The sequence below is a fragment of the Eretmochelys imbricata genome, chromosome 3 (assembly GCF_965152235.1).
Source record: "Eretmochelys imbricata isolate rEreImb1 chromosome 3, rEreImb1.hap1, whole genome shotgun sequence".
Taxonomy (NCBI): domain Eukaryota; kingdom Metazoa; phylum Chordata; order Testudines; family Cheloniidae; genus Eretmochelys; species Eretmochelys imbricata.
This window is the reverse complement of record NC_135574.1, coordinates 45,213,499-45,241,075: the sequence shown is the minus strand read 5'-3', so window position 1 is coordinate 45,241,075 and position 27,577 is coordinate 45,213,499. Positions and strand designations below refer to the sequence as shown.

The following is a 27,577-nucleotide window of genomic DNA, read 5'->3' as shown; positions in this document are numbered from 1 at the left end:
TACTTATATCGTTTTAAAAAGCACCACTTAGTGTTCTGAGAGTTTTTGATATACAGGTTGGAGAACATTTTTTTGTTCTCTTTTCTTTAATCTCTCTTTGGTTCTTTTTGGAAATTACTGGAAAAGATATTATAACTCTAATATGAATGTTGTAAAAGAAGTTTCCAAGAGCCTCCAATTCAATTTAATGGGATATATTCAAAGGAAGCCACTTTAGTGAACAAAACAATGCATCTATTACTCTGTCTACGCACAGGTAGGCAAGGTGCTCATCTGTAGTCAGTGACTGGCAGTATGATTGACGGACATGTAGTTTTCTAGAAATGCTGATTAACATCAATTAACAGGTCACTTTGCAGGACAGTGTCTGCTAGTTATAAAAGACAGAGAACTTTTCTTCTTTTTCTCATGTGGATTAAGGACAAAACTGAAAGTGACCAAAAATTAGATACAAAACCCTACATTAATGCAATATTAAGGATGCACAGTTATGGCACATGCAACTCAGGAACTGACAAAAGTTATGATGGAATACACAACTACGTCTCTGTCCTGTTTGCACTGCAGTACCATATAATTACACAATCACAGGTTATTAGCTACATAATGTGTTTTTCACATTATAGAAAAAGACCATACAGTATTAACCGAGAAGTAGCATGTTATCATAACTAAAGACAGAATTGCCAATGTATGTATGGAGCAGAGTTGGGGTGTGTATTCAACTTTAACTTTTCATTTCCTGATTTGTGTGTTTAACTGCTGCATTTATATAGTTTTTTCTATCTCCAGAATATAATTTCTTAAATTAAATTGCCATGGTAGCTTTAATACCAGAAATAGTAAAATTTCAATTTTGTACCTCATCTGAAACATGGCATCTCAACTCCAGCCATGCTGGTGTGTACAAATTCGCTGAGGCATTGCTTCAATACTGTTTCAGAGAAAATTGTGCCAGCTTCCAAAATCACTATCACTTCATCCAGCACTTCACCTGATGCTGCTTAGATATGAGATCCGAAAGGATCATGGAAAAACGTGGTTTTGACCATCGAAAATTTGTGTTGCATAAAAAAAGGATTTCCTTTTAACTATTTATAATGTGCTCCATTTTATTGTCATCAGGTGCCTTCTTGTACTTGTATTATAGGGACAGATAAATCACTAGGACATAATAATGGAGAAGAAATACCACTATTACCGTTTCTTCTCCCCAGGCAAGGGATTCCTTAGCCTTAACACAATGTCTCACCTCCTCTCCTCCTAGTTACTAACACATTGCTGTTATTTTGTTTCAGTTCACCATACCCCAGGGAAATGCTCACAGCCAATCTTAAGAGAAATACTGAAAAAAAAAGTCAATGTTTCTATTTACATTAGAACTGGGAAAGCCTCTCATTACCAGCAGGAGAGTGAGTTTGTGCGTGGGGGGTGGAGGGTGAGAAAACCTGGATTTGTGCTGGAAATGGCCCAACTTGATGATCACTTTAGATAAGCTATTACCAGCAGGACAGTGGGGTGGGAGGAGGTATTGTTTCATATTCTCTGTGTGTATATAAAGTCTGCTGCAGTTTCCACGGTATGCATCCGATGAAGTGAGCTGTAGCTCACGAAAGCTCATGCTCAAATAAATTGGTTAGTCTCTAAGGTGCCACAAGTACTCCTTTTCTCCTTACAATGTATATGGTAAACATCCATTTTTGCATGGTCTGTGTGTATATAAATCTCCTCACTGTATTTTCCACTTTATGCATCCGATGAAGTGAGCTGTAGCTCACGAAAGCTTATGCTCAAATAAATTGGTTAGTCTCTAAGGTGCCACAAGTACTCCTTTTCTTTATTCCTAACACTCTTACCTTTAAAAAAATAAGCATAAAATCTTACATTTTGGCCCTAACCTTATTTGGAAGTCTTTGTAACATATTTGTTTATTTCCTTGTTTGTAAGCCAATAATAATGAGGATGGTAATCATTAGCTGCTGCTTTCGAGCTAGAAGGGCACATGCAAGAGCTCAGGTTTTTGGTTTGTTTGGTTTTTTTGTTTATGAGTCACCTGACCATGTTCTTTAGTAGAGAGGAAGACAAAGAATCATCTTTAGTGAAGACAAGTCTAGTTTACAGTGGCTCTGCTCATTACAAATGTGTAGCCAAATACACCGCAACAAGTATGAAGACATGAAAACCTCTCTCTGCAAATATTCTGCTTGCACTCTTAAAAAAAGGTTAACACATGTACTGTACTTTTTTCTTGAGGGAAACAGATGTCAGGAACTCGGTACCTTACTGGTGCCATAAATGTCCTCTCCCTGAAACCTTTGTTTATTCCTCTTGCACAATTTCTCACTTCCTTTTCATTCTCTCTTTGACATAAATTTTTCTTTGAGTTCTGAATCTTAAGTTGAAATAACATGTTCTTGGGAAGTAAGACATGCTATTAATAAGTATACCATTATTAGATCAGAGAGTCTATCACTAACATATGAATGGCTGTGGAGCAGAGGAGAGGCTTAAATCAGAAGGGCTAAGGGTGTTTGGAAGGCTGGATTACTGTCTAATGCCTAAAACATTTTTTAAAAGGCATTGCTTTAAACAAGTTATTAAGCATAATAAACTTTCTTCTTTGAGCATAGCTGTTTTCCTATTTTCCAACAGCATTCAGGACTCTTTCATATTCAACTAATTTTACACTTGATTCCCCCGCCAAAAATAAAAAAAAAATAAAAAAGACAAAATCCCACAGGAGAGGCAACTGGGAATCAAGGGACATTTTTCTTTGAGGATGGGGGAGATCAGAGCATATTCTATGTAGAGAGGAAGCAACCAGTCAAAGGTTAATTCAGGAAGGAATGGGGTCACAATGCATTTGAAGAGATTAAGAGAAGAAAGCAGGTGAGAGGCTCCAGTTTTAGATGCAGAGAACAAAGTTAGGAGGACATTAGAGAGAACTGGTAGATGAGGTCCCATGGGAAGAAAATCTAAGGTATAAAGGAATTCAGGAGGATTAACAGTTTCTCAAGGAGACAATATTAAAGGCACAATTGCAAACTATCCCAATGCAAAGAAGGAAGGAGGGAAGTGTCTAATATCCATCAGGAAGAATTTAATGACCTGAAAATCAAAAAGCACTCCTCTGATAACATGGATGACTTGCAATGGAGGAGTACAAAAGAATATCACAAGCATGTAGGTACAAAATTAGAAAGGCTGAGACACAAAATGAGTTACACCTAGCAAAGGACATAAAAGGCAATAAGAGGAGATTCTTTAAATACATTCGCAAAAAGAAAAGGAGTACTTGTGGCACCTTAGAGACTAACCAATTTATTTGAGCATGAGCTTTCGTGAGCTACAGCTCACTTCATCAGATGTATACCGTGGAAACTGCAGCAGACTTTATATATACACAGAGAATATGAAACCATACCTCCTCCCACCCCACTGTCCTGCTTCTTTTTGCGAATACAGACTAACACGGCTGTTACTCTGAAACCTTTAAATACATTAGAAGCAAGAAAAAGATGAAAGAAAGTGGAAGCCCTCTACTTAGCGGGGAAGGAGAGCTAATAACTGATGACATCAAGAAGCTGAGGTGTTTAACGCCTATTCTGCTTCAGTCTAGGGAACCTAAGGAACTAGCTGAAGCAATCTTGGAACCATTAGCAATTATCTTCGAGAACTCAAGGAGGATGGGCGAGGTCCCAGGGGACTGGAGAAGGGTAAGTATAGTACCTATCTTTAAAAAAGGGAACAAAGAGGACCTGTGGTATTATAGACCAGTCAGCCTAAGTTCAATACCTGGAAAAATACTGGAACAAATTATTACACAATAAATTTTTAAGCACCTAGATGATACCAGGGTTATAAGGAATAGCCAGCATGTATCTATCAAGAAAAAACCATGCCAAAGCAATCCAGTTTCCTTCTTTGACAGTATTATTGGCCTGGTGGATGGGGGAAGAGAGGAGAGCAGTAGACCTGATATATTTTGATATTAGTAAGGAATTTGAAGATCATAGAATCATAGAATATCAGGGTTGGAAGGGACCTCAGGAGGTCATCTAGTCCAACCCCCTGCTCAAAGCAGGACCAATCCCCAATTAAATCATCCCAGCCAGGGCTTTGTCAAGCCTGACCTTAAAAACTTCTAAGGAAGGAGATTCTACCACCTCCCTAGGTAACGCATTCCAGGGTTTCACCACCCTCCTAGTGAAAAAGTTTTTCCTAATATCCAACCTAAACCTCCCCCACTGCAACTTGAGACCATTACTCCTTGTCCTGTCCTCTTCTACCACTGAGAATAGTCTAGAACCATCCTCTCTGGAACCACCTCTCAGGTAGTTGAAAGCAGCGATCAAATCCCCCTTCATTCTTCTCTTCTGCAGACTAAACAATCCCAGTGCCCTCAGCCTCTCCTCATAAGTCATGTGTTCCAGACCCCTAATCATTTTTGTTGCCCTTCGTTGGACCCTCTCCAATTTTTCCACATCATTCTTGTAGTGTGGGACCCAAAACTGGACACAGTACTCCAGATGAGGCCTCACCAATGTCAAATAGAGGGGGACGATCACGTACCTCGATCTGCTCGCTATGCCCCTACTTATACATCCCAAAATGCCATTGGCCTTCTTGGCAACAAGGGCACACTGCTGACTCATATCCAGCTTCTTGTCCACTGTCACCCCTAGGTCCTTTTCCGCAGAACTGCTGCCTAGCCATTCGGTCCCTAGTCTGTAGCTGTGCATTGGGTTCTTCCGTCCTAAGTGCAGGACCCTGCACTTATCCTTATTGAACCTCATCAGATTTCTTTTGGCCCAGTCCTCCAATTTGTCTAGGTCCCTCTGTATCCTATCCCTGCCCTCCAGCATATCTACCACTTCTCCCAGTTTAGTATCATCTGCAAATTTGCTGAGAGTGCAATCCACACCATCCTCCAGATCATTTATGAAGATATTGAACAAAACCGGCTCCAGGACCGACCCCTGAGTCACTCCACTTGACACATCTCACATGACAAGATCCCACATGACATTCTAATAGTCAATTTAGGGAAATGTAGTCTAGATGAAATTACTATAAAATGGATGCACAGCTGAATGAAAGGCCGTACTCAAAGTTATCAATGGTTTGCTGTCAAATTTGGAGGGCATATCTAGTGAGGTCTCCAGGGGTCAGTCCTGGGTCTGGTACTATTCAGTATTTTCATTAATGAGTTGTTTATGTTATTTAATATTATTTCAACTTGACTGGAGAGTATGCTTGTAAAATTTGCAGATGACACCATGCTGGGAGGGGTGGCAAGCACTTTGGAAGACAGGATTAGAACTGACAAATTAGAGAATTGGTTTAAAAACAATATGAAATTTAATAAATACAAGTGAAAAGTACTATTCTTGAGAAGGAAAAATTAAATGTACAGCTACAAAATAAGGAATAATTAGCTAAGTGACAGTCATGCTGAAAAGGATCTGGGGGCTGTAGTGTATCACACAAATGAGTTAATGTGATACAGTTGCACAAAAGGCTAATATCATTCTGGGGTATATTAATAGGAATGTTGTATTTAAGACATGAGAGGTAACTGTCCCACTCTACTCAGCACTGTTGAGACTGCAGCTGGAGTACTGTGTCCAATTCTGGGTGCCACACTTTGGGAAAGATGTGAATAAATTTAATAAGGAAATACAAAGAATGCTGGAATGGAGATAGTTAAAGAGTCAGACAGGCCTTGGGTCTCACTAGTTGTTATGGTTCCTAAGAAGGATAGGAATATAAGGTTGTGTGTTGATTACAGAAAACTTAATACTGTCACAGTACCTGATGCATATCCGATGCTCAGAACTGATGGCATGTTAGATACTTTAGGCTAGGGGAAATATCTAATTACTTTAAACCTCATGAAGGGATACTAGAAAATCCTTTTAGACAGTACAGAAAAATAATCCACGTTCATTACTGATTTGGGATTTTATGAGTTGAATCTGTTACCTTTTGATTAATGCAGGAGCCACCTTTCAAAGGATCTTAAATCAAGTGTTAAAAAGTTACAAGACTTTGCACAGGCTTATATTGACGACATTGCAATATTTAGCAATTCTTGGTCAGATCATAAAAACCACTTGGGAACAGTGCTGACAAGACTCAAAGATGCGGGTCTCACTGGAAAAGTGTCAAAATGTAAACTAGAAGTAGCCAAAAGGTCTTTTTTAGGTAGGTAGGTGGTGGCCAAATTTCTCCTGATCCCTTGAGAGTACAAATCTATTGTTAACTGGCCTTTCCCCCCAAACTAAAAAGCAAGGCAAATCTTTCATAGGCTTGGTTACCTATTACCACTTATTTGTACATGGTTTCAGTGACATCACACAAGTTGGTGTGTATACTATTCCCTGGGGGATAGCAGACGTGGTATTTCTGTGAGTGTTCAGTGGAGAAGATACTTTGAAGCAGAGGAATGCTTCAAAGGAACTCAGGGATTGGGGTGCACCTATTGTTAACTTGCATGGCAAAGTTAGGGCTGACAGTACCCAGAAGAGAGTGCTTGGAAGGCTAACAGGCTAGTGGTGTCAGCGGCCTGACACCCAGTTAAACACAAACAAGTCTCTCACATGCTGGAGGCATTGGTATAATAAGGAGACTCTCAGTCCTAGGTCCCTGAGAACCATCACAGTTGGGCAAGAAGTAAAGAGCTTAATCTGCAGTAAGGGAGATTTTGGGTTAGATGTTAGAAAAATCCTTTCTACTATAAAGGTTAGTTACATTCTGGAATAGGCTTTCAGAGGAGGTTGTGGAATCCCCATAATTGGAGGTTTTTAAGAACCAATTGCACAAACACTTTCAGGGACGGTCTAGATTTACTTGGTCCTGCCTCACTGCAGAGGGCTGGAATTGATGACCTCTCAAGGTCCCCTCCAGCACTATGATTTTATGAAGGAAGAAGGTCTTCGAAAAACTTGGTAAGATTCTGTCTGAAGAGGGAGAGTAAAATGTGGCAACAAATAGATGTCAGGTACTGAGGACATGTGAGTCACTCAGATGAGTCAAGAACAAAGAGTGATTTTGTTACTCTCTTTTGTAACTAATTCTCCATGGCATTACATCAATACAATACGACCAATTTGAGACTGGCACAATATACATTTCTAAATAATTTTCCAGAATAAACTTATTTGAAAAAAATTACTTCTTATTTATATGCTTAAAAGAGACAGGTTGCAGTAAACTTAAAGTTATTCAGAATGTCTTGGCTTTTTCAAATAAGCTCATTGTTTTGCACAATAAGTTTAGCAAATTTCATAGGAAATACACATACAAGTACATCCTACATTGATAAGCTCGGATAATAAGGTGATGGGCATGGTATAAGATAAACTGATAGGAAGTTACTGCTTACTTCAGAAAGGATTTAGAGTTGGCTTGATTTAACTATGGGTCACGAAGAAAATACGTTCATTAATTTCAGCTCATTGCAACAAAATATTTGTCATTCCTTTCTCCTGGGGGAAAAAAAATAAGACTGCAGACTAGATGGCATGATTAGTAGTTAGTATTCAAAACCCTTTTACTGTTTATAATTTTGTGATTTTATTAATCTTGTCCTTGTTTTCATTTGTTTCTGAGAAACATTCCAAAAAAATGAAGGAAAGAAAATTTTTGGAGTCATCAAATGAAATTATTATAGACTAATAATATTAAAAGGACCCAAGAATCAAAGATGAGCAGAAAAGTATCAAAATGGCAAAAATTCAGGTACCAGCAATCTACAAAAAGGTTTTTATGATTTTAAAATTTATGACAAGATTTCAGATCTCTTATTTGCATCTAGTACTTTATTTTGAAGTTTAATTCTCTCATATTACAACAATTCTTTAAATTATTCAGGAGTGTTAAATATTACTATAATAGTGAATCAAATAGCACTTGTGCCTCATTATCATAGCCTGGCTTCTTATTCTACCCCTCAGATTTAGTCTCACTGCAAAAAATGTGAATAAAAAAAGCATTAAAATGACAATTCACTCTCCTACAAAATTAACAACCTTAAAATGAAATGGAGGAAAAAAATCTACAAACAGAGACTAAGACCGAGTCAACATTTTCTTATATTACTTCACAAACTTTTATGCTTCCTTTAGTATCAAAGATCTCAGAGAAGTGCCTCTCTACTTGCCTGACAAACAGAAGCTGTGCAGCTGAATGTAAAATGATAATTGGAAAGATAATATTAGTGGTCTTGCTTTTAATGCAGCATACTCATATACTGTAAGAAATAAAAACAGAACTGGTTGAGTAAGGGAATTACTGTTTCCCAAGAAAGGAAATTGCCTGAAGCACATCTGGCAAAAAGGTTTAAATGCTTAATTATGGCAAAATATACATTTCACTCCTTTTTATAAGGTGAGTTCTCTAAAGTGAATGGCTTTTTTTTTAAAGGGGGAAATATCTAATTTTTACTTTAAATATACTGGGCAGTATTTGCTATTTTATGTCAAACACTCTATTCACTTAACTAAAAGGCAATCAGGAAACTGCAGACTAAGCATCACAATTTCAGTTTGGATAATACATTGTACTGTACATTCAAACAGGCCCCTCCATCTATAAAGCACCACCAAAAGGAGATGACCAAAATGAGTAACATAACAAAAGTATTGAAAGGCAACTACAACTAATATGAAATATAATAAACTTTTTATTGAATTTTGTACTGAAATATAAAAAACCCTGTGCCAAGCTATTCAGAATCCTCCTACTTTAATATGTCTTACAATCTTACAATACGATGTTCCCACTCACTGTTGATAGGATGCAGATCAGCCTGTCATTCAGCAGTTGTGGAATAAGCCCTGCCCTCCAAGCGAGAAGCCAGACATGTTCTAACTCCTCAGAGATACAGTAACAATGCAGCATTCAGAATTTCTCCTCCTCACCGGAACTTTCGAGGACAAAAATTTATTTAAACTTTCCTAACATTTCACACTTAATTTTCCAAATTCAGCTTCTTCCATTTCCATTTCCATTCCCTTGAGCTATGGCTAGTTTGGCTTTGCAGGAGGGAATTACTTTCGAGGCACAACTTTCCCTCCTCTGCTGGGAAAGCTGCTCCCAAATGGATGACAGGAGCAACCAATGTTCAAAAAGACGCGCCAAATGCAGCAACTTTTTCCAACATAGGGTTAAAGAGAGGTTATGCTCATTTTGTTGGCAAGGTGCCTCACTTTCAGCTTCCTAAACATGGTGGGAAAGGCTAAGAAGCTCGCAGCAAAGTAGAGAGTAAGTTGAGACAGATGTCGAGACAGCAAAGTCCTCACTGATGTATCTGAGGGGGGACATTCAATCTACTTCACCACCGGACAGCATGTATCAGACAGGAAAGAAGAGCAGTCTCTCCTTGTGCAGGAGCACTAAACTAATCCTCCACAAACAGAAGGTTAGTCACAGCAGTGCACCCAGCCACAGATCTCAGAAGAGGCTGCTGCGCTCGGAAGCTATTGACTTGCCCACTGCTTCCACATGAGTTCCAGCCAGCATTCCTGGAGAAAGATTTCTGTACTCTCCACACTACTCCTGAATGCCACTGCAGCAATTAGGAGCCACACATTCAACAGAAATGCTAAATTGGTTGATCTTTCCAACATTCAAACCACTAGAGTTCTTTCCTGTGGAGGTCCAAGATATATCAAGGGTCTTCTACTCCAATCTTGCTTTTGACCCTCTACACTCAAACAGCCTCTCAGACTCCTGCAGTCCCAACACAGAAGCAGGTTCAACCCTCAAAAGCCAGGGCTCCAGTGTGATGGTTCTCAGGATACCCATGACTATGATTCATCTTGTTACTTCCTTGACTTCAGTGACAGAGAGAGAGATTTGCTTGTGTTTAACTGTCAGCACCCTAATATCACCAGCCTGTTAGCCATCCAACCACTCTCAACTGGACTGTGCCAGCCCTAACTTTGCCTTGAAAGTTAAGAATAGGTGTAACCCCAGTCCTTGAGCTCATTTGAAGCATTCCCCTCTTGTGTCTAGCCCTTTATCCCCTGAACACTCACAGAAATACCAGGTCTGCTGTCCCCAAGGGAACAGTATACATACCAGCTTGTATGATTTAACTCAGGCTCAGCAGCATCTTTCCTAATATCACAACTCTGAGATATATTTATAGCGAAAACAAGGATAAGTTTATTACCAAAAGATTCATGATTCAAGATATTTTGTTACCATTTAAAACAAACTCATAGTACATTTTCTAGAGACTAACAGGCTAATCTCATGTCTAAAGATGTTTATCTCACCAACGCCTTTTGCAGCATCTTCAACCAAGGCTGGTTGTGATCCCATTTTCATGAATGTAAATGCACTGCCTGTTTACTTTCTAAGGTGCAGGATCAGTGTCTTCTTTACTTTATACTTGCATCCAACAAGTTCAGTCTGTATTGAGACAGTACAACCCCGTTGCTTGTTTTTCCTCTGTGCTGTTCCCTGTTGACTCTACACCTCTCTGCTGACTTTGTAATACTTAATTTATATGCTGACAGAGAGAGGGGTGAATAAACATCTTTTGTCTAACAGAAAAGCTCTGTTATCTCTGCCATAATACAGAATTTAAAACTTCATTTTCAACATATATACATAACTCCTAGATAGTATCTGTACTGTGACGGACTCAGACCACAAGGATATAAGAGAGTAGTGGAAGGCTGGTATATCAGCCTCAGAATGAGCAGGTTCCCTAGATAGCCAAACAAAGCTACTCCAGGCCAATCAAGACACCTGATGCCAATTTAACCAGTTAAGGTCGTTAGGTGAATGCTGGCACCTGACCTCAATTAACTGGCAACAGGTCAGTTAAGGCCCTTAGGCTAATGGAGACAGCTGGAACCAATTAAGGTCCTACTCATACTGCTTTAAAGCTCTCCTTTCCAGCTCTCTCTTGAGAAGCCCAGTGGAGTGGAGTGGAGCATTGCTGAATCCTGAGGTAAGTGCCAAGCTTGGGAAAAGGGGACCATGGGGAAGTGGCCCAGGGAATTGAAGCAGCATCACTGGTGAAGGGAAAAACTGCGAACAGCTGCTACCATTAGGGTCCCTGGGCTGGAACCCAGAGTGGAGGGCGGGTCTGGGTTCCCCCCTTCCTCCATGTTCTACAGAGATCCCCTTGAGAGGGGTAGCAGACTTGGTCCAGGCAGGAGGCCAAACTCAGCCTACTGAGCTCTAAGGAGCAACAGAGACTGTGGGTATTCCACCTTCCATACTGGCCTGTGATGAAAGTAGCTCAATAAGCTGTGACCTTTGCTGCTATGCTGGGAAAGGGATGTCATATTGAGGGTGTTAGTGAGCTTCTGAGGCCACTGAATCTGCCTGGAAGTGCGGGACCCACCAATACAGGCTTGGAGCTTTGTCACAGTATGTACATTTCATAACAATATTAATGACCAGTGTGATGCTGGCTTTCAGTTGTTTAAGACCTCATATGACATTCTTTGGTGAACCAGAATCAGAATATTCTTGTAACCCTCTTGCCAGTTGGCATTGAGAGGCTGCTGGATCACATCCAGTCCCTTTGATCCCTCCTCAAAAACCCAGATGAACTGAAGTGCAAATATGTTCTCCGTGACTTAGTCGTCCAGTTATGGAGGGATGAATGCATCATCCTTAGTAAATCAGAGCTGCCATCTCATAAGAGTTTTTCCAGATCAAGAGCTACTTTATAAATCCTCCCAGGAAAGGGTTCTTGGCCCTTCCTTGTCTGACAACTTCTCAAACTCCCGGTCTCCTTGAGATAAAGGTGATAGCACAGCTCTAACAATTGAGAAGAAAACCTTTAACAGATCACACTGGTAAACATTATCCTCCACTTCACTGTCAAACTGAAGAATGAAAACACACACAGGTCTCACCAAAAAGTGTAAGAAAAGTAAGACAAATCTTCCAAGTATTCCTCACTAAGAAAAAGGAAACTTTCAGCACTGGAGCATGAAACAGAGGCAGAACCTCATGCAAGATATTTTCCTCTTCAGTATTTTTAAACTAAGTTATCAAGGTTCGTAAGTGCTTTGGATATACTTCCAGGGGAGAAGCCAGTCTGACAGCATCTAAGTAAAAATGTGAAGCAAAAATCCCTTAAAAATGTAAAGGAAGATCTGCATCCAACTTAACTCAACTTTAATAATGCGAATGACCCGATAAATCTAATTTTGTCTGGTTAGACATCAAAAAATTTTTAAAAAAATTTAAGAGAACAAATGTGATTGTGCAGACTCCCTGAAGGTTGCCACAAGTAGTCTCATTCCTTGAGAAAGAAACAGTTATACAAACAGAAGGATATTTTTGTTCAAAGAAACCAATAGATTGAAAAGTAGAAACTTCTCTTCAAAAAAGTTTTGTGGCTGCATCAACAAGCTTTCAGGGTATCTGTCACATTTATTAGTTCTGGTAGAGCAACACCAGGCTATGCATTCTCTCTATTTGCCAAAAACAAATGTTTCACTATTACATTTATTTTACAGGAAATATCCTCACCATGTCTTAAGCCTCAGACAAACACCTCAATGTACTGAGATCCAAAGCATGGTCGTTGACAAACAAATACTCCCCAGAAAGCAAATCTGACATATTTGTTTTATATCTCATGCAGATGAAACATAAATCAAGCACATTTTGTCCCCTTTGGAGTTCTCCAGAAGTAAACTTTTTGGGTTGTCTTTAGATAAGGCAGTCATGAAAACATAAGGTGGAGTAAGACATCTCAACCATCCAATGAGCAACAAAGTAGAGATCCTAATTCCTACAACTGGCTTTCACAGCCTTTATACAGTTTCCATATCATAGAAAGTAAAACAGTGTTAACGTGTTTTGGCAGAGAAAGATATATAGGGAAACCTGTAATGACGCTTCTTATGATATAGTGCTTGTCCTATGGATAAATAGGGGACTTTGGTCTCCAGTGCGTATTATTTTGGAACCTTCTTTAGCACAACATTCACTTAAAATTAAAAGCAATATTTAATAAGAGAAGTCCAGTTTCTGTGTCCAGATCCAAGGAATTATAGGGCAATTTCTCCTCAAGAATCAGTTCCCCAGCATGATGGTTTCCAGAGCATATTTTCTACAGCAGACAATTTTTTTTTCCAAGATTTTATTGGAAGCAAACTCTTTCCTGGTCTTTCTTAGCTGTTTAGTAGTCTCATGCTTTCTGAAGTTAGCTGATCATTGCAGGACACAGAGTAATCCCTGTCCTCCCCATGTACAGCCCTGCACTATTAAATATTGCTCCATGATGTATTTTTCTTCATCTTCCACCACCACTATTGACCACAACCAGAGGCATGATATTAGGCCAGTATGATCTAATATAACAAATCCTATACTCCCATGTCATTTATTCAGAGCCGGCTCTAGGTTTATTGCCGCCCCAAACAAAAAATTTGCCACCTCAAGCTCAGGTGGGGCTGGGGCTCGCAGGCGGTGCTGGAAGTGGAGGCAGCGATGTCACCTTCTCCCAGCGCCTGCAGGGGCTTTACCCCCTCCCCTGCCTGGCCGCGCAGAGAAGCCCTGATATAAGGGGTGGCACAAGGCAGCGCAGCAGCCAGCTCGCAGATGAGGTAGCACAGCCCTGGCTCCCCGGCAGGACTCGCCCGCTCCTCCCCAGGTAGCGGCTGGGCCCTGGCAGGTCAGCATCCCAGGGCTGGGGCTTCCCCTTCCTTGCCTCATCTAAGTGGCGCAGCTCTGAGAGCACAACTGCCCCGAAAAAAAAGGGTGGCCGGAACGCCGCCCCTGGAAATGTGCCACTCCAAGCACGTGCTTGCTTTGCTGGTGCCTAGAGCCAGTCCTGCATTTATTGAGGAATTCCTGCTGCCACTCTGTTTGAAACATTATCCCCTTTTGCCCAGCTGCGAAACTTTTAACTGATGAATATTTTTAAAATGAACATAATTTAAAATAGCCAGTTAATAACATGACTAACATTTAAAAAACGGTTTTCAAGCTTTCCTATTCACTTTTTACATGATTCATATAAAAGATCATTCTATTCTAATTACAGTAGAATGTATTTATGCACAATATGTTCAGTTGAAGGTTCAATTCTTAAAAAAGAGCATGATTTCTTTCTGAAAGGATAAGCTGAAGCCTACCTTTGTCTGATTAGAAAAGTGTCTTCCTCCTTATTTATACAAACTATTAAACATAAGCCAAGCAATGCTGGGCTGAGAAACAGTTCAAAAGAACGGTTTCAGAGTAACAGCGGTGTTAGTCTGTATTCGCAAAAAGAAAAGGCGTACTTGTGGCACCTTAGAGACTAACCAATTTATTTGAGCATGAGCTTTCGTGAGTTACAGCTCACATGCATCCAATGAAGTGAGCTGTAACTCACGAAAGCTTATGCTCAAATAAATTGATTAGTCTCTAAGTTGCCACAAGTACTCCTAGTTCAAAAGAATTTTTCTTTAAGAGGACCGAACAAACAAAGGAACTTTTGTGTGCATATTTTAAAATGATCACAAGAAAAAATTTACAAGCTCACACTGAAAACATACTTGGAGGCTATAAGAACTGATGTCTAGGAAATTCGTAATTAGAGTTGTGCTTAAGAAATTCACAGGGGTCCTGTAATTGATCAGTTTTTCAAGAGATTTAGTGCAGCATACCATACAGCATTCAGCAGTGTGCTCTGATCTTTGTGCTGCCTTGCAAGTGACCCCCCCTACAGGAAGATAACGGATAAGCCAGGAGGGAGGAGCAGTTTAGCTACACATGTCTGGCTACTCTTATCAACTTATCATATAAGGAAAGGAAAGTGATTGATTCAGATACCGAAGCTGTAAAATCTTGCCAAAAGACCAGAAGAAAACATTAAAGCTTAGTTTTAAAACTAACACAGAACTTGCAGCTGAGACAGGACTGTTTCTCTATTGCATCTGACAGTTTAGGGCACAGCCGGAGAGAAGACAGCACTTTTTTTTTTTTTTTTTTTTACCAAGTTTGCAACGGGAAAGTAAAAAAAAAAAAAGCCCTCATTCAGAGTACTTTACACATGACAGTAAAGCACTGAATTTCAGGGCAGGTCAACTTGATAATCTGGACTCTTGTTAAGCATACTGAAAATAAAATACTTCAGTATTTTAGATTTGCTGGGTTATCATAGCAATTAAAATGTGGCTGGCTGTTTACTTTATTTTGAGCTGTAATCTTGTTTTAGCTTCAGGGTATAGCTCCTTTCGTAAAAGCATGGAGACTATCGGCAAGAAGCAGTATCAGGTTCAGCATGGGTCATGCAGCTATACCTTTCTATTGCCTGAGATGGACAACTGCCGCTCTTCTTCTAGCTCTTATGTGTCTAATGCAGTGCAGAGGGATGCACCACTAGATTATGATGATTCAGTACAAAGACTGCAACTACTTGAAAACCTCATGGAAAACAACACTCAGTGGCTAATGAAGGTAAGACAATATCATTTCTATTCTAAACACAGGGTATGACTTACAGTAATATGTTTCTATACTTTTGCTAATGCTGCTTTTTCTACTTCTGTAAATCTCTAATTTCACAAAATTGTCACCAAACTTTCTTTCCTAGGCTACATTTGTGAATTAAGAGGTTCAATCAAAAGCTCATTTTGAAGTCCGGGATCATTATATAATAAGTAGAAGGGGAGCGAGAGCTGCATTATTCTGCAGAACACGTATGCTGTTTAGCTTGTAAGCAACTCAAATTTAATGACAACAGTTACTAGCAGTTATATATGCTGGCTTCAGGCATACATGTGAAAAGTCACACATGAAACAGTGAAAAGAAAAGGAATACTTGTGGCACCTTAGAGACTAACAAATTTATCTGAGCACCTAATGTGCCACAAGTACTCCTTTTCATTTTGCAAATACAGACTAACACGGCTGCTACTCTGAAACATGAAACAGTAATAGGAAAAACTTGATCAGCTAGTTATTTACAAACAACTGACAGTGGCTAGCTTATCTCTATTTAAAAGTGCCTACAGTTTATTTACATGGAGTCATTTTCAGCACATTGTACAGAGATTTAAGTATGAGACTCAAGATTAGCAATCTACAAATGCTTCTTTGATTATCTCCAGGGACTGATTTGTAGTGAAATTAACCTAGGGAAATGACAATTTCAAGAAAGCTCCACTAACTAAAGACCTTTGAATCCTGTAATTCTTCCACTCAACTACAGAGTTTACAAAGGAAAAAGCAGAAACAAAACATTGTTTCCATTAGTACAGAAAGTACGTCTGTCCTCATAATTCCTACAAAACAACCTGTTATAAATTGAGGGAATACATAAGTGTGCGCACACACAGATGCACATGTACACACAGATGCACATGTACACACAGATGCACATGTACACACAGACCCCAAACAAGGCAATATTTATATATTTCTACATGAATAATGGAAAGGCAATTAAATAATTCACTGTTAAACGTTCATGTTAACAGAGGATACAATTACATTCAATTCCACACAAACAAGTTACATTTTTACAGAAACTAATTCAGACATTCCCAAAACATTAAACAGTATGTTAAATTTTGACTTAAGCTTGAGTTATACCAGCAGCTGTATCATTTTAATCTTAGTACAGGAAGAATAGTTTAGTTGCACAGTATAGCTCTAATCCTGAATCTGTTTCACACTATTATGCCTATATTCTAAGCAAAAAGTATTATGATGCTTTAACATAATCACCATAATATAATGCTGCAAATACTCCTCTTCATATGCTTCAATGACAGCACAAAAATGGTTCTGAATTGTAAACAAAAGGAGAAAGTAGCTCATTACTAGTCCAGTATGTTAGTGACTTTCTTAAACATAAACTTTATTCTTTATTTTAACATTTGTAATGAATCATCATTATAAAATATTATTTTCTCATTAGGATTTACTTCCTCCCAGCAGGTACACAGATACACAGTATGATGTATCCTGTGAAACCAGCTAAGTGTATTTGCATGTGTAAAACACAACAGCCCTATTTTCAAGATATAAAGCAATGTGTACTTTCATATGTAAAAGTAGGCCTTGGACTCTGTCCATAATCTGGAAACTTGGATGATTCTATGCAGGCCCCTAAACAACAAGCCTTCTTTTAGGGGTTTAAGGTGTTTAATATTTTAGGCATCTCAGTTTGCAAATTACAGCTTAAATATCTAGCCATTAACTACTCTTTTGCTTTAACTTCCCATTTCATAAGAAAAAAATATTTCCCTTCACACATATGTACATTCATATTTATTTAGCAATATTTCCCATTGCAGTGTTAAAGACCAACACTAACAGATGTGCAATGTAAGATGAAAATATACAAAGTAAACCAGTCTAATCTATTCAGTTGATAAGCCATTTCATAAAATAAATATTAAAGGTGAACAGCAGAATTCTGTGCTAAATGCCAGTTATTACAATGTTGCATTTGCTTAATTAAGAGACATCAGGTAAAGCAAAAACCTGTAGGATAATTCCACCATTCTTAGTCAAAATACTCTTTTTCCTGTCAATCTCTGGGAAATCCTTTTAAAAAAGAATAGATAAGCAAATCCAACACTGAGAATTCAAAAGGTAAGGTTTTTTTTTTTCCCCAAAGAGGACACAAATAAATTGAAGTATTTCTTTGAGTTCTGCAAATGTTTCCATAGTAGCACAGTGCTGATTTTGAACTGTTTTAGCAGCTAAACATCCTGTAGAATGACTTACTGTTTACCTTTTCATTGCTTTAACACCTGGTTCTTTATGTTTTCTGTTATATCTACAAAGAGCACCTCAGAAAGTCAACTTCTGTTGAGACTCACTTTGTTAGTTAGTCACACCTGGTCTAAGGGGATGTGAAAAGCAAATAGAAAGCCTTAAAGTGCTTAATCTACCCTACTTGCTGTTTTTTCATTCTATCACATACCATACTACATGCTACTTCATTAATATTTCAGATTATTAATGAAAACTCTTTAATGATCAACTCATAATTTAAATTGTATCAAATTTACTAGAACACTGACAGAAAATTGTAACATTCACTGCAATTTCTTCTTTAGTGATTACACTGAACTTGAGAAGTATTATGTCTTTTGTTCTTCTAAAAAATTATTTATTCAGGAAAGCACAGTTGAGACGTGGCATCTTTTTATTTTGAAGTGAAATTAAAATGATCTAAAATTGTCTCACAAGCTTCTAACGTAAATTAACTTTACAGGCTTTGTTCCAAGTGTATTGCACATCCCAAAACAATTTCACATTTCCCCCTTTAATCTATCAACCAAAGGAAATGTTATGTTTCTGAATGAACACTGGACTATATGAATGGAACAGCCTGAGAAACGTACACTGTATCTGGTTAACAGACAAACACAATGGGAAGACAATTAGTTGCACAGGACTGTTTTTGCTTTTGTGTAAATAAGAGGAGAATTTGGCCTATAATTGCCACACATTGTATCTTATTTCATGGTACCATATTCATCGCTGAGAACCATGCTAATAACAGATGTTATCACTGTAAATACAGTACCTAAATCTATACTGCGACCATTTTTAGTGATTTATAAACAGAGATACCTTTCTGATAACTGATGTTGATCATTAAATTTGAAGGAAACTGGGAATAAGCCATCAGATACCATCAAGCATCTAGCAATAGCTGCTACAGTGGAAGGCAAAAAAGCCATAATGCACCTAACACAATTGTGCAATCCTGCACATTAATGGTATGTCTACACAGCAAAGAAAAACCAGCGACTGGCCTGTGCCAGCTGACTTGGATTCACAGGGTTCAGGCTGCAAGGCTGTTTCATTACTGTGTAGACTTCTGGGCTCAGGCTGCAGCCTCGGCTCTAGGACCCTGTAGGGTCCCAGAGCAATGAAACAGCCCCACAGCCTGACACTGGGAGCCAGAATTGGCTGGCAAGGGCCAGCCACAGGGTTTTGTTTGCTGTATAGACATACCCAAAGGGAGCAATCCTTCTGGACATCCCCCATCCCAAAGGATCAGTTTACCTATTGTAACATGGTATTTGTTTATCCTATTTGTTTTGAAATGGGGGTGGGGGAGTGCCAAATAACCCTGCGTACATTTCAACTTTAAACTAGTTCAGGGGAAGAAGGAGGGGACAATTAAGATACACCACTAACGTTTTAATTTTCCAGGCTTATGCAGTAGTTACTATTCCTATTGTGAATTTTTGTTATGCAGCAATAGCAGATCTTCAAACATTGCTGCTGCAAGGTATACAACTCCTGTCCCTAAGGTTTATGAATAAACCAAATCCTATTAAAATTAGTGGCAGATATCACTCATTTGAATAATGGCAATTTCACAGCCAAAGCTCCATGTATATCAGCTTGAGAACAGATGCTAAGATCATTGTATTCACATCTTTGTACCTAGCAACTTTAAAACAAGAGGGATGGCTCTCTATAAAGAGTGACCCTATTTAACAAATTTGCTGTGCAGTCCTAGGCTATGTTATTAGCAACAGTTAAAGACAACATATTGACCATGGAGTACTGAACTTAAACTGTACAAAATAAATTGGGTATCTGCTGACTGGGACAACACAGACCAGCTGGTAGTAGTCTGCACCAGGACAGTCCAGCTCTAATACAACAGCAGAACTTGGTTCGTATCCACTACTGACCTTAAAGTGGATTATTATGGGGTGCAGGTGTATTGGTAGAGTTTCACTCTTTTCGGTAATATTAAACAGATTCATTTTCCTTTCTCAGTTCAGTTTGAGATTAAAAATCCTCTGACACTTTGAAATTACCTCAATTGACCAATGTTTCTTCTCAATCAAAAGAAGTTCGAAAATCTTAGACTACATGAGAATACTACCAGCAAATGCTCATTTGCCTGCACAACTACTGCATCACTACTTAATTAAATTATTATGAAACATTTTTCAGCACCTTGAATATAAAAGGAAATATATTAAATATTCCATAAACCAAACTTTTATGCAATGCATAGGGACAGATCCAACAGATGATTCTAACTCTCAAATCTAAGAACTACATTCCTTTCCTACATAACACATCTGTTTTCACTTACATGTTTCCATCTACCAGTTACATATTTGTTAAGCAGAAGAGTACTGGCAGGACACAAAGAAAATACCTTTTTTTCCCCACTTTGAGACAGTATCAGTGTTATGTTTTGGGGCAAATTTTCCAAGCAACTATTCAATTTATTAATGTAAGTCATGTAGATAAATCCCAGAAAAATGTTTTGAAATTGCATTCCCGCACAAGCTTAAAGGAAAGGCTAATGTCATTATTCTAAATTGCAAAATTCCAATTTTCAATATGAAACAAGAATGAAACTCTATGGCAAGATGAAACCAGCCAAACAGTAGCAGAATGTTTCTTGTGCAATTCTACAATACAAAAATGAGACTGAGGATTTACCATCTGGCTCAAGTTGTGCATCAACTAGGATCGCAATTTAGGCATATGATAGTTGGAGCAGCAGTTGGGGGCTTTCCCAATTCATTCCTGACTGACATTTTCCCCTTTAAACTGCTCTTCTTCTTGCATATGTAGCAGCCAAACCTGGAGATGACTGAGCAGACAGTTTCCAGGACTAAAGTCCGACTAAGATGCCTGCTTGCATCCCCATTTCACACATTCCAGCCAGAGCCTGCCCTTGGAGTCTGAGAGCATAATCTCCATAAAGTTCCCATAGCCTTACATGCAGAGACAGTTACCTTTAAAAACTGGGTTTCTTTTTTATGGGTACAATTATCTTACCACTGGTCCTCCTTTTGCATTTGTTTTTTAAAAATATGTATGCAACAGGTGCATCAGTATCTATTTCTTTATAAAACGTACCAAGCAAAACAATCAGCAGCACTGATGTGATTACTACTCTCACTGAAAACTCCTTTGCCCCAACTATAAACAAGTATTTTGTCAGCATTGAGCTCTGTATAAGACAGACAACAGGGTCCATTCACAATCCACAATTCTAAACATTAATTCTCTCAAGAGCTATACATATTATATATTATTTAGTATTACAGTATTTGGGGTTTTGAAAAGTTCACTGCATTTTTCCTTATTTGATTCACAACCACTTCTCATAGTAAATCAAGACTGTTCAGTGAAGAGCGCAGAATACATGCATTTTATTTGACAAGTTTTACCACACTTTTTATACAACAGCCTCATGCCACATTTATTGCTTTATTTTTTAATAGCTTTGGCTGAAAGCCAGTACAGGGTGCAATGAAATGCTACTTTCTGCATCATAGTCACATTATAGAATTGGACATATACAAGGAGATAACGTGATTTAGAAAATACAGTCTCTGGATTAGTGTTAAGGTCTGCAACATTGGTGAATAACTTAACTGCTAGAGAAGGGATCATCAGAATAACAAGCCACATAGCCCCATCAGCTCACTCAAATAGAATCTGAATCAGCATCAAAGCAGTCAGATCAGTCCCTTCTGGCTGGGGCGAAGAGGGGGGAGGGGGAATTGAGGGAAAGAGAGAAAACCCTTCACAGGAGGTGCTAATTTGTCAGCATTGCTAATTAAATTATTGTGGTTGGCATTGCTGCTTCACCCTGGCCTGGCATGCAAGAGCAGCAGAACAATTCCAAAACCATTGGTTTGAGGGAGAGGCAAGAAGACCGACAAAATGGGGAATGGAGTATTACCTTCGTCTTTCCTACGCTTGTGTTAGATGCCTAACAAGGATGCCTGGTGACTAGGGATTCCTGAGTGACTTTGCAATACAAATGCATCAGATGACACCTATAAGTCCCTCATGATAATTAATTAATACCAGAAATAAAAAGTGAATAAAAGCAGCACCAGAGAATTTGACAGAAAATGTCACAAAAAATCTACAAAGTGTAATCATGTCAAATGAAATTTTGCTTTTTAAAAGTCTGTTTTAATCCCTACAAATATCTGCTTTAGCAGTATGGAACCTATACCGTTAAATTTTACAGTAGAATGATTTAAGCTAATGTCCCTTCCTACAAAATTGCTTGTCAACTGGAAAAATTATTGATCAACTTGGCTTTCTTTTTAACAGACTTATCCCACTCTCTGAAGGTATCTCCAGAGTACAAGGGAAAATACACGTTTGCTCTTTAAGACAGGATGGAATGCTCTGTTTGGTGCATCTCAAGTGCCTTACACTCCAAATAAACCACACAATGTTCAAGAACACTTCAGATTACAAAATCCAGATCCATATTTTGTATCAAGAGATTCCACACCTAAATGGTTCTGCAAACACTCTCAGTGTCAGAATTCAAGTTGCCCAAGAAAGCATGTCATATGGCATTAACTCCCTTCTTTAACAGCTTGCTTTCTGCATTTTCACTGCATCACACCATAAACATATTCCTGCAAATGCTTTTTGTCTTCATCAGCCTGTATAGCATGGCTAAACCTCAAATTAGGATACTGAAAGATTTGAGTCAAAATGCATCCAGCAACTAGCATGGACAGGAATTAGTCTAGAGTTCTCAGATGGTGAATAGACTCCTCCCCTCCCCCCATATAATTTATAGAATGGTGATTCTAGTACACTACTAAGGAATTATTATGTATTAATTTGGGAAGTCTATGAAGCTACAGGCTCTCTGTCTCTACACTGCTCCCTCCAAAAAGCCTCAAAATGTTTGTTAGCTTATCCCAAGGACTTCCAGCCCTACTGGGGCTATAACAAAGACTCCCTATCCTCAGTCATCTTCCTCTTCCCCAACGACCTTGAGTTTCTCTTACTTGCTCTCTCCTTTACAAGAGGCCTGGAAATGAGATGTCACTTCCCTGGATGGGTGACATTTGAAGAACATCTAAAAGGTGCTGGTGAATCAGCAGTTGGCCCACTTCTTTCCAGACCAATGGACTTCAGAGATTCCTGCTGAAACCAAGCAATGTGCAATATCCTATGACACCATCTGATACTCTAGTGAAAATCATACCTTACAGTTGTAGGTTTCGTATCATGTGCAGCTTGAGTACTGAACAGAATTAGAGATTATAGAGAACCCTTCACTCATATCACCTCAACTATATATCGTTGACTTTATACAACAACTGAAATTTTACAATGTCCCGCGGAACAGCAAAGGCAGCCTTATTCATCTTAAATTTTCTAGAGAGGAAAGCCTGTAGAACACATTGCAACAGCTGTGTCTAGTGCAACAGGAATTCTTGAACAGGCGTATCTATTTATTTTATTATTTATATTTTTAGACTCTGAAAAATCTTATGTTAGCGCACTCATTGTGATAATGAAAACTGACAAGTATACTAAAAAAAAAAAAAAAACACAAAATGAAACTTTCATGACCTGGATAATTAAATTTGACCCCAAAGTTAGCATATAAAACATGATGTCTCAATTCTCTTCATTTTCCAATTCTAGTTAAATAGAATGGGATTGTTTCTAGCAAATGGAATATGAGTTAAGATAATACCAGAATAAAAAATTTTATATGTATATTCTGTAATTTATAAATTTCTTTGGCTTTTTAGGACTATATGCTAGAACTTTTAGGAGAAGAAAATTTCAATTATTTGGAATAGGAAAAAGTGTTGCTTTTTATAATGAGGATTAGTACCTTCAAATCCCGTGCTCAAAAGATAAACACATCAGTTCAAAACAGAGATGTGAAAGCCATCACTTAAATAATTTCCAGAGTTTTATCTTCCATTACAAGAACCATCCAGGTTAGTGACATCTGTATAATCCATCAGGAATCAGTTGCTTGAGAGAGTTTACTGCTATATTGGGCTCAGGCTAAAGAATAATGGAACATATTTCCCATAGATTTTTACTTTCAACAGCAACATTCTGTTAATTGAGATCAATTGTTTGGTAAACAACCATTTTTTCTCCCACTTCATTTCAGTCACAACAAGGACTGGTCAGCTTCTGGACACTTAATTCAAATTTGTTCAGTTTTGTAACCAAATACAGTATAAAGCATACTCTTAAGTGGCACTAATCAGGCAAGTAACAGTAATCCTCTATTTCTTGCTTTTTTAAAATACAAACCAACACAGAATGTGCACAATTGGCAATATCTGTCCTGGAAGAAGTCAGTGCTAGAATGCCAAGAATGGCACAGATCAAGACTGAGATACATTGGCCTAGCTGTGCAGTACATTTTTACATTTCCCTACATTGTAACAGGGGGTAACCTGTGCAATCAGTCTCAATTTAATGTGCAAGAAAACTCCCCCAGTGCAGTTTCATGGGTTTAAAGAAACAATTCCCTTGTTTGTCTCTGCTTGATCCCTTCAGAAATGTAAGCTAATTAAATACATCTAAATACAAGGCCTTTCCAAAAACAGAGCAAGTCAAACTCAGTAAACACCAGGCTCCCCTCCTTAGACCCAATTTTCACAGCTGGATAAAGCAAAAGGTCACAGAGTTTTAGATGAACAGTCAATTACAATATACCCAAACTTGAGACACACATATCGGAATGAAAGTGACACAGTTGACTTCAATAGAGCTTGCTTGCATGAGGGCTGACTTTGGCCCATAATATCTATCCCTGCGTTTGCACTTCTGTTTCACACACCTCCTCAGCCTCTATCCTGTCACCTCAACTTTTATTTTATAATCAGATACAAATAAATACTAAATAAAAGGATATCATCATGACTCTCTCTGGAGCCTTTAACAACCAAGCTTTTTGAAAGATTCTTTACACATAATGAAACATGGTACAAATTCCAAAAGGGCAACATCTAAGGTTAATAAAGAGATACTTAGAAGGGCATGTCAGCCACAACACAATATAAACAATATGGCCTCATTTGAAAGTACTAACCATTGCACATACAAGGATTATGAGACCATTAAACAGCAAAAGATGTAAAAATACTGTTTGCCAAACAAGGGGACTGTGCTCCAGCAAGGGTCTTGTTACTAGATTGCTGCATTTTTCTTTTGAAGCTTTTTAAAAAAAATAATATCCCAGGAAGACAATAGAATAGTACATTAGAGCAGTGAGTCCCAAGCACTGTCATATTGTAGAGCAACTGTTAATAGTGAAAAGAAAAGGAGTACTTGTGGCACCTTAGAGACTAACCAATTTATTTGAGCATAAGTTTTCGTGAGCTACAGCTCACTTCATCGGATGCTCAAATAAATTAGTTAGTCTCTAAGGTGCCACAAGTACTCCTTTTCTTTTTGCGAATACACACTAACACGGCTGTTACTCTGAAACCTGTTAATAGTGAGGCCATCTCATGAAACACTTCCTTTTTCATCCAGCCAATCACAATCACACAGACTACCCCACCTTCCTCCCTTCCTCTAGCACATGAGAGAGCTCTCTTTCTCAGTTCCCCATCCAATCCATTTCCTTTCATATAAAATTAATTCTCCATCCTCCTTTCACTTACAATAATTTTTCCAAATGAATTTCCCCACCAACTTTGCAATCAATTCTCTTTAGCCTCAAGCAAATACAAAAATAACCCCTTCCTTCCACCCGTTTTTAAAATCAGTTCTCAGCCCTTTTCCCTGCAATTCATTACTCCTGAAGACTCTTTGGCCTCCTTCCACATGCAGCCACTTACATGACCTGTTCATGTCCAGTTTTCTTCTAGCGCTTGGACCCCTTTATTTCCTCCTCTAACTCATTCTGGGCCCAGCTTCCCCAGCCCAGCCTTCTCCTTCCCCACTTCCCCTGTTATTCAGGACTCCCAACCCAGACTCATTTCTTCTCAGTCCCTACTACTTAAACTTTCTTATCTCTCCATCCCTCTTCATTTCTCAGTAGATGTGGTAGGAACTTCCCTTGGCCTGATGCCAGTGGCAATGGGTTCCGCTTTATCCAGACAGTGGCTGCTCTTGGTTCTGGGAAGTGTGGAGGAGGCAGCTTCATTTACAGAGTAGTGGAAGATCTGGCTCCTGGCTTTCAGGAGTCCTGGCTGGAGTTGTACACAAGAGGCAACACTATAACATGACTGCCCAGTTTTCTGACCATCAGTGAGCCAGGCAGTGTGGGTGCCTTTTTAACAAAACAAATGAGGAGAACTAACCCCAAAGCACAAGCCTATTGAGGTGGGAAGTCTTTTTAATTAAGGTAACATTTATAAATAATTTTCCTCGAGTGTCAATGTTAAACACAGAACTAGGCACTACTCCCATCATTAGCATTTGCAGTGTCGTGTTTTGTTTAAGAGATATTACATGTCACCTACAGGAGGACTTCAATCTTCCACCAGATATTTGTATTTTTTAGTTCTTAGGCAGAATAGCATCCTAGCTGTTCTTCAGGTTGGAATACTTTGAAAGCTCTAACTGTGCAGAGGGAACAATAAAAGAAAAGGAGTAAAAAATACCATTTGGCAAACGAATGTATTAAGTTGCAAAGTATTCAGCTTGTGTACTTTGTAGCAGGGTGGTCTTATAAGGTCCTTCCCAGCTAAATTTTTCTGAAAGACCTGCCATTGAGTGCAATCTGGTCCACTTAAAGGTCAAACATTTTCTCTTCAGAAGTACTGTTAGGAGCCTCAGGGATGTCATCTTTGACAAGTTTGTTTTAGTGCTATCCAGAGAGGTTAACGCCATAAGGGGCAGGGAAATCCTTCTCACCTTTCCTTCTGTTTGGTGGTGAAATTTTAACAGGAGGCTCCCAGGACCCACTCAAAAACATCAATAAGGGAAACAACCTAGAGAGAGTTACTACAGTCTGTAAAGAAAAATCTCTGCAAATAATAACTTTAAAAAAAAAAGTGACACTGGGAGGAACATTACAACACATATTGTTAGCAATAAAATGTAATCCACTAAAAGTGAACATCAGCAAACAACAATGCATGCACTGGTTCAAAATACTACATGTTCAAAACCATGCCTGTCTTCATCCTAAAAAAAGAAGTGGCTGATTTTTCACATGAAGTTTCTTCAGAAAGAGGAGGTTTATTTTACAAAACGTTACTGACTTGGAGTCAAAAGTGTTCCAGGGTTTAAGAAATATTGTGAATGTTTTCAGTGCTCCCTCTCTGTAAGTCTGGAAAATGCCAATAATTCTGCACCTAACAGGTTGACGCTAAAAGGTCCACTGAGAACACTCTTGAAATGAGACGCACCCAAATTTTATAACCAACGAGGGACTAATTGTGTTCTCCAGTTTCCTAACTAGTTTGATCTCTGAACTCCAAATCATTCTTTCTTCTGGTGCGGGTGCAAAGTAAGATTACTGCTTCCCTGAAAAGCACTACTATAAAATATTAGAGCAAATTGTGAATGCCTAGCATTTCCACTACGAGCAAATTTTTAAAGGAAGTTTTTACTTTTTATCTCCTAAAATAATTCAGTTATTATAGGTCAGCCCATGTCATAAGACATTTGTAAAACAGGGTATCTTCTCAAAGGAGAAATTTATGACAGACTTCAGTGGATCTGGGAACTAAAGTACAATAAAAAGGTAACGAGAGAGCTTAATCCCAAGTAGCTCCACTAACTTCCTAAAAACTTCATGGTGTTAGTAAATTTGTTGGACAATACCTGTATGCATACAGATCCCAGAGCATCCCTGGTGATAAGTACTACTAATGAAGCAAGTCACTTATAGTCTATTTGT

At 38.6% G+C, this 27,577-nt stretch overlaps 2 protein-coding genes across 5 annotated transcripts in view; one reads left to right on the top strand and one right to left on the bottom strand.

Moving 5' to 3' along the window:
* MCPH1 (microcephalin 1) overlaps positions 1-27,577 on the bottom strand; it is a 237,573-nt gene that overhangs the window by 38,515 nt on the left and 171,481 nt on the right.
* The window catches only part of ANGPT2 (angiopoietin 2), a 71,810-nt gene continuing 59,374 nt past the window's right edge, over positions 15,142-27,577 (top strand). For all 4 annotated transcript variants that reach the window (XM_077811575.1, XM_077811574.1, XM_077811573.1 and 1 more), the window contains exon 1: positions 15,142-15,429. In XM_077811575.1, the coding sequence (XP_077667701.1) occupies positions 15,142-15,429 (288 nt within the window). The remainder of the gene's footprint in view (positions 15,430-27,577) is intronic.